The following is a 12,876-nucleotide window of genomic DNA, read 5'->3' on the forward strand; positions in this document are numbered from 1 at the left end:
AACTTTTGCAAATGTGACACCTATACTATTTGTAATGCAACATGTTTTGTATTTACGTGACTTAGATGTATTGATATTACAAATAACAATGGCTTTTAATTTTTTTTTATAATAATCAATACTTAAATAAAAGTTATTGTAATTTATAATGGCAATAGCTTAAACTTTTGTAAATAACTTTTGTGAAGATTATGTTAATTGTATTTTATTGTGACTAAAATCCAAGAACAGAAGTGAAATAATAACATCTTTTTGTGACATTTGTAATAAAGCTTGAAACATTGAGAGAACATATTTGAAGCAGTTGTTGTTGAATGGTTGCACAGATTGATGCTGTGGTGGCGCTGAGTGATGCTGTGGTATTTAGTGATCCTGTGGTAGCGCATAGTGATGTTGTGGTGCCCCTGAGTGATGCTGTGGTGGTGCTGAGTGATGCTGTGGTGGTGCGATAGATAGATAGATAGTGAGTGCGATGGATAGATGGAGTGAGTGCGATAGATAGATAGATAGAGAGTGCGATAGATAGAGTGAGTGCGAAAGATAGATAGAGTGAGTGCGACAGATAGAGTGAGTGCGATAGATAGAGGGAGGACGATAGATAGATAGATAGAGGGCGGGCGATAGATAGATAGATAGAGGGAGGGTGATAGATAGAGTGAGGGCGATAGATAGATAGACAGAGCGAGTGTGATAGATAGAGTGAGTACGATAGATAGAGTGAGTGGCTAGATAGAGTGAGCGCGATAGATAGAGGGAGGGCGATAGATAGAGGGAGGGCGATAGATAGATAGACAGAGCGAGTGTGATAGATAGAAAGAGTAAGTACGATAGATAGAGTGAGTGGCTAGATAGAGTGAGCGCGATAGATAGAGGGAGGGCGATAGATAGAAGGAGGGTGATAGATAGAGGGAGGGTGATAGATAGAGGGAGGGCGATAGATAGAGGGAGGGCGATAGATAGAGGGAGGGCGATAGATAGAAGGAGGGTGATAGATAGAGGGAGGGCGATAGATAGAGGGAGGGCGATAGATAGATAGAGGGCGGGCGATAGATAGATAGAGGGTGGGCGATAGATAGACAGAGGGCGGGCGATAGATAGATAGAGGTAGAGCAATAGATAGAGTGAGGGCAATAGATAGAGTGAGGGCGATAGAATGAGACAAAGGGATAAAGAAGAAAATGCAATGACATGGCGAACGAAGGAGAGAGGGGAGCATGTAAATGGGTGTAAAGTGACGTTAGTAAGAGAGACAGAGAACAACAGAAGTGAGTGGAAGGAAGAATGTTGAGAGGAGGAGAGAAAATAGAGAAATATGAGGTGTTAATTGGAGAAGAAGGGAGGGGACAGCAAGGCAGAAAAAAGGAAAGAGGAATAAAAATGGAGCATCAGGGGGCTGAAGAGAAATTGTAAAAGGGAATGAAAAGACATCAAAATAACGAGCCCTATTGCATTGCAAATGCTTTTTAATGCTTGTTATTTATGCATGGATTTCGTGTTGGGGATCGGAAATCTCGAGTCCGCACATGCATGCAAGGATTTTCAAATATTATAGACTGCGACCCGTTCAGAATAGCACTATGGTCATCAGATAGGATCCTATGAGAAAAGCACTGGTAAATGCAGCTTAGCTGCAACATTTTACTACTACTTTACGTCCGTCACCTACCCACTAACGCGACAGACCTAGAAAGCTGAGTCTGACAACTCCCAGCAGCATGACACCATACAGCTGGGGAGTCATAAACTTTTCCTCTGCAATTGTAAAACAAAAACGTAAGCCAGTAGCTGCAGCCAATCCGGAAATTATATCTGCAACACATTTCGAACAGATTACTGGTTTGACAAACCCGAAAATGAAAATTAAGCCACTGCTGCTTCAGGGAAGCAACTGCTGCGGATATTCGGTAAGGGTCCCTCCAAAACAAATTTACAAGTGCCGATCCGTACTGCCAATGGAAGGTGTTTGTAAAATAACCGGGAAACAGCGGAAATGGTGCTGAACCTCTAAAATTAGCAAGCAGCAATGGGTGGGAGGTAGTGTTCGTGGGGATTGTGGATGGCACAGGGAACTTAAATGACAGCAACATGAGCTGAAGCACAGAAAAGTAAAAGCCAGTGAAGGGAGGGATGCGTTGGGGCGGGACAGGGGGGAAATTCTTAAAAAGAAATCTTTAGAGCCATGTTTTCAAGCCGGGGCCAGCGCTCACACAGCTTTGTTTTTTTCAATGTGGGCCAACGCTCACACAGCTGTGGCCAGCACTCCCTTCTAGTGCACTGTGCTGTGGGAGTAATTCACCTGTGAATGATGACAGTGAGGTGTGAATAGCATGTCCGGCATTCTATCATGGTCCACTTCATTGACCTCCCCAAACAGCACGGTAGGCTGCTGGAAGTACCGACGGGCAGAGCGGTGCTTCACGTCCCTGAGCTGTTTGCCAGGTGAGGCGAGGCCTTTCCCCTCACAAATTGAGGAGGAAAACTGTAAGTGAACTAGTGACTTCTAGCATTAGAGTTCACTTATGTCCTAGTGTTAATTTTATTCAATGTTCCCGATTTTCATTTCTTTCACATACAAGCAGTAGCAATCTAGTTTATGGGTCCTGAGGAAGCGGCGGGTACATTTATTGACCGTGTAAGTCCGCAGAAACATGTCGACCAGATAACCCAGTCAGAAGGTATTTGTTTGAAACATCTGACTTCATTGCACTATATTGATTTTATAATTGGAAGGGCACCGCTCCAGAATAAATTTAAATTGCGTGTCCTATCCAATTTTATTCTGAACACTTTTTTCACTATTCTCACACTGAATTACCTATGCACTGCTTTCAGTTACAACCTAACAACATTCACCAGTCATCTGTCTCCTTTATTCATATCTTGAGACAGATAATGGGCTACCTACTGTGAAGTAGACCAAATGATGTACTGGGCGGTACGAATCGTGTAACTGATGGACATTTTTCACAGTGGTTCTCTGTCCAATAATCTGCCTCTAAAGTATTTCTTGTAGCAGATAGTCAGCTAGTTTCTACACACATAGTTTTACTTATGACCCACAGTTTTTTTGTTGTTTTTTCCACTTCATTGGTGCCCATCCCCCTCATGTAAACATCTACATAGGCCCGTCAGTGGCGGCGCACAGTGGGAGTGCTGGGGATATATATTTAATTGGATTGGAACATGCTGGGTTTATAGTCCCTTAACACCATTTATTCGGTTTCTTTGGTGCCATGTAAAACATTTGTGTCCATTTACTTATTCATTTGTGCAATGGGATTCCGTCGTTATTTTTTTAGACTGGATAAAGGAGATTAGGCGGGGGCCTTACACATTTTATTGGACCAATTCAAACCAGCTTTTATAGTACTTAGCCGATACTTGTGTTCATTTTATTATTAGTCCGTACATGCCAATTCTAGCTAAGAGCTGACTGGAAGCTGGTGGGTGAAGCGGTGGGAAAGTTATACTGTCTGCATTTTCTCAAAAAACGACGTTCCAAACCACGGTGCTTTCACTCGGGGTTTACCTGGCGGATTAGCGGTTAATCAACGGGAGCTCCTCTGTAAATAATTGATCCAATATGGGTGTCATCCTAATCACCGCCTGCTGATACAGCCCGGGGTGAGTCTGAGGCAAGATTAGCAGCAGGAGCGCTCACCGTCCACCTTCACTTCAGTATGGCTTCTCACACTTTTCTTGAGATACTGCACAGCCACTGCTGAAAATACGCCAACTGAGGAGATGACATTAGCAGTAAAAACAATTTAAAAAAATGAAAGTACACTGGGAGGGGGGAGGAGAAACGCGAGAGAAGGCCTGGCGGCCGTCAAAGTGAAAGTACGGCCGGCCCAACTGAGGAGATGACATTAGCAGTAAAAACAAGTTAAAAAAAATAAAAGTACACTGGGAGGGGGGAGGAGAAACGCGAGAGACGGCCTGGCGGCCGTCAAAGGGAAAGTACGGCCGGCCGGCCGTGGGCAGTGAATAAATTAGGGGAGGAGAAATGCCTGAGGCAGAGCGCACGCTGGGGGATGCCTGTGGGAGGGGGGCTGGTGGCTTTGATGTGCACGCGCTTTTTAGGTCAATGCGCTTGCGCATTGAGCTTGCTTTTCACGGGCCCAGCATCAAATCGCCCCGATGGTTAAGCTCTGGTTAAGCCCCTATATTCTCGCAAGCTCAAGGCGCAAGCACATTGACAGGCGAGACCTAAAAAAGGGGCACAGAAATGCGAGCACAGGGGTACAGAAATGAAGGGAAAAGCAGTCAAGTGGTGAAAAGCGGCAAAGCGGAGGTCCGATCACACAGGGGGCACAGGGGTACAGGAATGAACCACAGGGGCACAGAAATGCAAGCACAGGGGTACAGAAATTAAAGGGACAGCAGTCAAAATGGCGAAAAGCGGCAAAACGGCAGTAAGGAGGTCCGATGACACAGGGGCTGCGTTCCAAACCACGGTGCTTTCACTCGGGGTTTACCTGGCGGATTAGCGGTTAATCAACGGGAGCTCCTCTGTAAATAATTAAGCCAATATGGGCGTCATCCTAATCACCGCCTGCTGATACAGCCCGGGGTGAGTCTGAGGCAAGATTAGCAGCGCCCACCATCCACCCTTCACTTCAGTGTGGCTTCTCACACTTTTCTTAAGATACTGCACAGCCACTGCTGAAAATACGCCAACTGAGGAGATGACATTAGCAGTAAAAACAAGTTAAAAAAAAAAGGAAGTACACTGGGAGGGGGGAGGAGAAACGCGAGAGACGGCCTGGCGGCCGTCGAAGTGAAAGTACGGCCGGCCCAAATGAGGAGATGACATTAGCAGTAAAAACAAGTTAAAAAAAATAAAAGTACACTGGGAGGGAGGAGGAGAAACACGAGAGACGGCCTAGCGGCCGTCAAAGTGAAAGTACGGCCGGCCGGCCGTGGGCAGTGAATAAATTAGGGGAGGAGAAATGCCTGAGGCAGAGCGCACGCTGGGGGATGCCTGTGGGAGGGAGGCTGGTGGCTTTGATGTGCACGCGCTTTTTAGGTCAATGTGCTTGCGCATTGAGCTTGCTTTTCACAGGCACAGCATCAAATCACCCCGATGGTTAAGCTCTGGTTAAGCCCCTATATTCTCGCAAGCTCAATGCGCAAGCGCATTGACAGGCGAGACCTAAAAAAGGGGCACAGAAATGCGAGCACAGGGGTACAGAAATGCGAGCACAGGGGTACAGAAATGAAAGGGACAGCAGTCAAAATGGCGAAAAGCGGCAAAACGGAAGGAAGGAGGTCCGATCACACAGGAGCTGCGTGGCGGTTGGGGGGAGCGACCTGCCTGGTAACAGGGTCAGAGGTCGCTCTCTACCACCGCTTCGCGGCCTCCATATTGAGGGGCAGAGGGAGGGAGCAGCTGGGAGGTAGGAGCGGGGCGGCCAGTGGGAGAGAAGGGGGTGGGGCCACAGGGGCTCAGCTGCGGGGCAAAAACAGCGGGAAAAGACGGCGTGAGAGGCGGCGAGGGTCACGGAGGGAGGGGGGAAACAGAAAAAAAGGGGCACAGAAATGCGAGCACAGGGGTACAGAAATAAAGGGAAAAGCAGTCAAGTGGAGAAAAGCGGCAAAGCGGAGGTCCGATCACACTGGGGGCACAGGGGTACAGGAATGAGTCACAGGGGCACAGAAATGCGAGCACAGGGGTACAGAAATGAAAGGGACAACAGTTAAAATGGCAAAAAGCGGCAAAATGGCAGGAAGGAGGTCCGATCACACAGGGGCTGCGTGGCGGTTGGGGGGAGCGACCTGCCTGGTGACAGGACAATCTGAGGGTTCTGTGAAAAGCCTTGTGTGTCTCACGGAGGGGCGGAGTTCTGCTAAAGTTCTTGAAATTGAATTCCCTTTTGAAGAAAGCTAAAACTGTCAGTACTCAGAGATAAAAACGAACCGATCAAATGTCTCACTAAACTGCAGGCAGTTGTTATGAGTTGCCATGTTCAGTGTTCCATAGGTAAGTCCCCAAGCAGCGAGAATCCGGAGGTATCGTTGTATGAGACATTATATATGGCAGCTGTCCAAGGGATGAAAAAGGTATCTCTTTCCTTCTGTAAGATCAGCTGTGACATAGGAGGTGACAGTGCACATTCTAAAGGATCTTGAGCTGTATGCCAGCCTAGGCCAGGTGCCAGCAGACACTCATTGGGATGGGTTTGTTCCTGAACTTGACTTGTAGGCTCTCTTCACCATTCGCATGCCGTTGTTAGAGAGCCCTTCAATTAAGAGGAAGGTTATTCAACATGTTTCAGCCTTTAAAAAGCTGGTAGCAGGAGTGTTCATCAGGACAAAAAGGTGTATTAGCAAGTATTGGATTCTGAAGTCCTATTGGGTCTATTTATATATGGCACTGTGGAGATTGCTGAATAGTTAAAGTTCGGATTCGATTTATGGAGAATGTAGAACAGTATTAGACGTCAGTATTTGTAGCTGCACTGTGCTGATGATAGTGCTTTACTGATGGTGGCTTGATAGGTATGTGATTTTATCTTCTGTGCAAACATCAGAAAGGTCCCCTTGTGTCTTTTAGGTTATGTGAAATATGAGAAACAAAACCAATAAAAGTTCCTATAACAATATTCTTCTTGACTACCTCCTGTGTTGCAGCTGTCGAAGAGGCAGATATATTGTGTGTTTATAATTAATGTAAAGTTTGCATTTTTTGTCTCCAGTGGATTAGTTTTTAATATAAGTTCAGTGATATGAAGCTTTCTTGACGGATGTTAGTTGTTATTAAAGACTTACAATAATACATTAATGATGTTACTTTTCCTCAGTTAAGACATTATTGATTAGAGGTGTGTCACAATGAATACGTTGATTTATCTGACTTAGAGAATATACAAGGCTCAATTTATTTCCTTTTTGGGTCTGATGGAGAATTATGCAAAGAGTATTTTCACTGCACAGCTCAGTTTCATGTGGTGAGGCTGGATCACTGGAGCAGACAGGACCAAGACCTTTTGAAATGCTTGAACAACAACATCAGTATAGGACCAGCTTCCAAGTCTTTGGCGTTAAGTGCGGATAGTAGCACGCATGCATGGATGACTACACGGGTCTTGTCAGACCAAAGGATGAGTCCTGCACCCAAGGGTGCACAGCCTAATAGCTCAGATCACTCCTCTGAATGAGCCTGAAGGGCATTGACTGAAATGCAATGGACATCAACAGAGGCAGGTGCCATGGTTGGGCCAAGGATGCTGTGGCATCATTGAAGGGGTAAATTGATTCAAATAGCCAAGGGTGAAGGGAAATCTACTACATGGACTCTGAAGGGGGTGTTTCTAAGAGAAGGCACGAGCTTGTGACAGACAATGATTCCCAACACTATTTTCTGTAAATAAAAGCCTTTCAAAAGGTTATAATTTGGAAGAATGTCCCATCACTAATTCACCCTGTAAGTGCAAATGCAGGGACAAAGGGTAGGCAGTAGTCTGCCATAGCAGTGCTGATTGTTAGAGAAACATAGGAAGACCTGACACAGATTACTGGACCATGTCTGCGTCCCGCGTGAGTCGCGAGTGGTCGTAGACCAACAATTGTTGTTGAGTCGGAGATAGGCGAGGGAGGGCGAACACTTTACACCAGACCATGCCATGATCCATTGCAGACTCTCTCTGGTCACCTCCACATTGGCATTGCTCACCTGTGCGATCAGATCCCCTCTGCTCCACCCGATACGTCCCCTCGTTCTAGTTGCCTCACTCTGTCTCTTGTCCTTCTTTCTCAGGAAACGAGACAATCTGTGCTCCCAACGCGTATATGGAGTGTGCAGACCACACTCTAGGTAAGTGATTCTCCTCCACTCACTCACTATATATGGATTTCTGCCGTGTCCCCGTGTCAAGGAGAGTGTAAGTGTGTGCATTTGGACTCAATTGAATAGAAACTGTGAGCATATGGTGTACCCAACAGTAAATCAATGTGTGTGTGTGATTTTATTTTGTGTTGCTGTCTGCTCTAAGAGCGATATAAAACATTTGTGAGCAAGTAACTGTGTTTTTCTGTCTTCTTAGTGAATACCTGTGACTGTACGTGTGTATGTGTGGGTACGTGCGTGTGTGTCTGTGTGTGCATGTGCGTGCGTGTGTGTGTCTGCAGGAGCCAGATGCAGCAGGTATATCCCACACTATAGGATGTATAACTTTGTATGTTCAACCATGTGGGGGAGAATTGCTCTGTGTGGAGAATGTGTGTGGTGCATGTGTGTATCAATGTGCATGATTGAAGGGAGCATGTATACGCCACCATGATCCACATGTGTTGTATGTGTGTGATGGGCATGTACAGTCCACACTATGGCACAAGAAAGAGAGAGCTACAGAGAGAATGTGTGTGTGTGTGTCTCCAGGTGTGTATTTGTAGTTGGCATACATACTTCATACTAAGGGACAGATGTTTGTGTCTATTCATCTGTGTGTTTCTACCTACTATGCATGTGTTTGTTTGCATGTAAATGTCCATCTATCGGAGGTTGTATGTGCATGTGTTACCCTCATCAATTTTACATGCATCCACTTACCTTGAAACATGTTGAGGTCTTTAGTCCTGTGACGTGGACATGATAGGCGTGTGCTTCTTTTCTTGAGTAAGTGCCCCTCTCCTTTTCTAATGGAGCTGAAGGTTTGTGGTCTTCCTGAGAGCCGGCCATGGCCTTCTTACTCATCACTCACACCGGTCCACCCAGTGGCTCCTCAGTCACTCTGTCTTTTGATCTTCCCAGATGCCATGGTGGAGGACACGACGGACCGGTGCTCCTGCCCCACGCCCTGCAACATGACCCGCTACGGGAAGGAGATCTCCATGGTGCGCATCCCCAACAAGGGGTCCGCCCGCTACCTGGCCAAGAAGTATCAGAAGAATGAAACCTACATCAGGTGAGTCCTGGAAGGGAAGACCATGGACCGGGCACCCGCTCCTGGGCTCCTGCCCTGGAGGAGGGCAAAGCAGACATGGCAGATCAGACTAAAATCAATGGGTGGGCATGTGTGTGAAGTGGACATGAGGGCTTCTAGCTACTAAAAGAACCATATTCAGACAAGTGCGGAAGAAGGAAATGGGAAGCAGTCCTTGGAGAATTTAATCAAAGCATTGATATTGGTAGTAGCATTGGAGGCGCCAAGAAGCCTTCTCTCTTGCCTCTGGTTGGCTGTAATAGTTTGACTGGAACCTGTGAGGTACCACTATAATAATATCTCTTACAATGATAAATAAATGGTGATTGGCTGTTCCAAGGTGTTTATAATTGGTTTTGAATTTTCATCTCCCATCGAAGATGTCCTCAAGTGCTCTGTGTGTGGGATTCTTCTGTGTTTGACTAGACATGTGAAGGTGTCCTGGAAGGGTGTGCTTCCGGTACAGATCTGAATCTGATGCCAGCCAGGGCACACTCACCTCAACCAGGATGTGCCTCGTGCAAGGCTGCATTTTAGAGGACCAGGAGCGGGGATGACAGGCAGCAATCCGATATTAATAAATATGGCTTGACGCCATGCAATGCAGGAGCTTCGCTGTGGTGCCTGAAAATTGATTAAATCCTGACCAATATCTTCTTATTCTTCTGACTGGAGAGAGAATGAGCCCATGATGTCCGACACTCACCTGGGCTGAATGAATTAATTAATCTTTATTATATGGAAATATTAAAATATATAATAAGATGTGGCGTTGTAAAAACACTAAGAGCATAAAACTTTAATAAACATTTACATTTTATTTACTTTTCTTAAGACAGTGATAATAAACATCAAATAATTTAGAATGAATTCATCTTTATTGGATGAAAATATTAGAACATCCATTACAATAATAAAACATGGAGTTGTAAAAACACTAAGAGCATAAAACTTTAATAAAAATGTACATTTTATTTACTTTCCTTAAGACAGTGATAAGAAACATCAAATAATTTAGAATTAATTAATCTTTATTGGATGAAAATATTAGAAAATCCATTACAATATTAAGACATGATTGTAAAAACACTAAAAGCATAACACTTTTATAAACATTTACATTTTATTTACTTTCCTTAAGACAGTGATAAGAAACATCAAATAATTTAGAATGAATTCATCTTTATTGGATGGAAATATTTGAATATCCATTACAATAATAAGACATGAGTTGTAAAAATACCAAGAGTATAAAACTTTCATAAACATTTCCATTTTATTTACTTTCCTCAAGACAGTGATAAGAAACATCTAATAATTTAGTCAGTTCCCCAATAATCTCACCAAGTGATCTCACCGAGGGGCTAGACACCCCTAATTTGCACGAGAACAATTGTTTTAAAGACCTAAAAATGCAATTGCGACTTTATTCACACGCCATTGTGTACTTACTGTGTGACTGTGTTTTGCGATAGCTACTGACTTTTCAGAGGTCCAGTCCTTTTGGGAAATCCGCATTAGGCCGGTCTGTATTTAATTGGACAGGCTGCTTGCTTGACCGAATGTCCTTTTGACCTTGAGCTGTCATTGGATAAGGAGGATGCATTGGGCAGTGAGGCTGATCCCTGTGTGCATGCCTCACACAAGCATTAGGGAAGAGCAGATGGTAAACTTCTACACCTTCACCCCTGTGCGACAACCTTTCTCAGTCTGCCACCTTGACTAACTCAACCTGCAATTGGAAATAGACCCCTTTGTGATCTAATGAGATTTTATATTTTTTCTTCTCACCCACAGAGACAACTTCCTGGTTTTGGACATTTTCTTCGAGGCTCTGAATTTTGAAACCATTGAGCAGAAGAAGGCCTACGACCTTGCGGGATTATTAGGTATGAAGGTCGAAACGTGTTGGTTTCCACACCTCTGTTGCTATTGTGTATTCTCTTGTCAAACGCATTTCCATGTTCCAAATAACAATCTATGGTGTCAGTATGCTGTACACAATTGAAACACAGTGACAAAACAAATAACTCATATCTGTTTATACATATTATGCAAGTTTCTGTAAATGTTGCTTAAGTATGGATTTGAAGTATTTGCCATGGAATACATCAACTGCTGAACCCTCTCCAGATTATAAAAATATATTTTTGAGCTCCCACGGTTACTGGGAATGCTGCATAATAAAAGCAGAGATAAGCTAGCCACTTCTCAGCGGTAGGCTTATGTAATCAGGGACTGGGAGGGGGAGAGAGAGGCGGTGGGGGATCATCACCACAAGGCTCTTAGTTCTGCCAGCATGAATTCCGACCAAGATGGTGGCCGGATATCACATACTCGATTGCCCACTTTAAGCCACTCTTGAAGATATTGTGTCTGTTACAGGGAAGGGAGGTCCATTTGTGGTGCCAATCACATGTTTAAAAGAAAAAGGAACAAATGGTGGACGGAATGCTGAACAATGAAACATTCACCCCTAGTCACAAGGATCTGGGTTTAATCCATCATTCTTTTGCTCTCTTCGCCACCCCAGTTTGAACCCAGCCATATGCAAATCGGTCTTTACCCTGCGCTTCTTGGGAACAGTCCAGCCCGAACTGTCAAGCAAGGTCCTCTCTGGACCATAAACAAGCATCCTAGGACCGGTTTCGGGGTATCACCCCTCATCAGCCAGGCCAATCTGGAGACCCCTGTGAACTTACGCCCGGCTGTGCAACAACATGGAGAAAAGCATTCAGACCTAGGCCAGGTCACCGACAAGCCACCCATACTGTTGCCTACCTTGTAAGAAAAGGGTGTATCAACCTTATGCAAATTCTGCATACTTTATGTATGAACAAAATGAGAAGGCTCGAGACAGAACAAGGCTGCAGGCCTGCCTACTGGTCTGTGCTCAGCAACATCTCTGAACGAGTGCATAAAGAACGTCAACAAGGACCTCACTCAGCTGCTAAAAGCATCTCATCAGCTGGGAACCAATGGCATCTCTGGAACATGCCACGATCACCCCATTATTTTGGAAATTCACTGCGACCTGATGAAGGCCCACAGGCAGGCCACCACGTCTCCATTTGCAGTCGCTGAGAAAGAAGCTGGTGCACCAGAACCAGCCCATTCATGATTGCCATTCACATCTTAGACCCGCGCAAGCGACAGTGGCCAGTGTCAGAGTGGGTCCTCACCCCTTCTAACTACTGATCGTATTTTACATGTCTACTTACAGCAACCAACCAGTTTTAATAAAACCCACCACTGGACCTTCAAAATCTATAGGATTGACACAAGATACACTTCAGTGTGGAAGGACCAGGAGAATCAAGAAAACATTTCAAACTTTCTCTACTACCTGTGACTCTGCAGAAAGCTACTCAGATATTATTTAAATTAATCCAGTGCAGAGGTGCTTGTTGTAGCTGAAAACTCCAGAATCCACAGTGACGCCTTCCACACAGACTCCTTGTTCACCCTTCAGGTGAGGGCTCTGAGCTGGCAGTGACGTGTTACGGAGAGTACCCAGGCCTGCACAAGAGATGTCTGTGTACCAAAAACTGCAGCAAAGCTGGGAGTGGTCAATTAGCATTTTCATGGACCTTGAGTAATTCTTCAGGACACTCCTGCCTTCGAAGCACTGCGCTGCATTCATTGGGGTGTAGGGTCAAACCTGTCACACAGACACATTTCTAGGGCAAAGCTGGTGGCCCCACAGTGTGGCAGAGCACTGTACCCTGGCAAGAAGTTTACCACCAGGAGACCATGTTCCAGAACTTCAAATATCGAGGCCAGTCCATCGGGATCAAGGGATCCGGGAGCCGCCTACATTTGGGGTTTCCGCATTCCTAGTCTGACAAAGTGTCTCATATACTTTTAGCTTCACTTAGAATTAAGTCTATTCTTCGTGAAAAATAATGTGGTGTTTTTTAGTTAATTCCTATGCAATAATATTATTTTACAA

At 45.0% G+C, this 12,876-nt stretch overlaps 1 protein-coding gene across 1 annotated transcript in view; it reads left to right on the top strand.

Annotated features, from left to right (window-relative positions):
* Window positions 1–12,876, top strand: part of ASIC4 (acid sensing ion channel subunit family member 4) — a 1,267,902-nt gene that overhangs the window by 1,214,074 nt on the left and 40,952 nt on the right. The window contains exons 5-7 of the mRNA XM_078683499.1: window positions 7,760–7,816; window positions 8,753–8,906; window positions 10,722–10,813. Of these exons, the coding sequence (XP_078539625.1) occupies window positions 7,760–7,816; window positions 8,753–8,906; window positions 10,722–10,813 (303 nt within the window). The remainder of the gene's footprint in view (window positions 1–7,759; window positions 7,817–8,752; window positions 8,907–10,721; window positions 10,814–12,876) is intronic.

Source organism: Lissotriton helveticus, chromosome 3_1 (genome assembly GCF_964261635.1).
Source record: "Lissotriton helveticus chromosome 3_1, aLisHel1.1, whole genome shotgun sequence".
In the NCBI taxonomy this organism is placed as follows: Eukaryota; Metazoa; Chordata; class Amphibia; order Caudata; family Salamandridae; genus Lissotriton; species Lissotriton helveticus.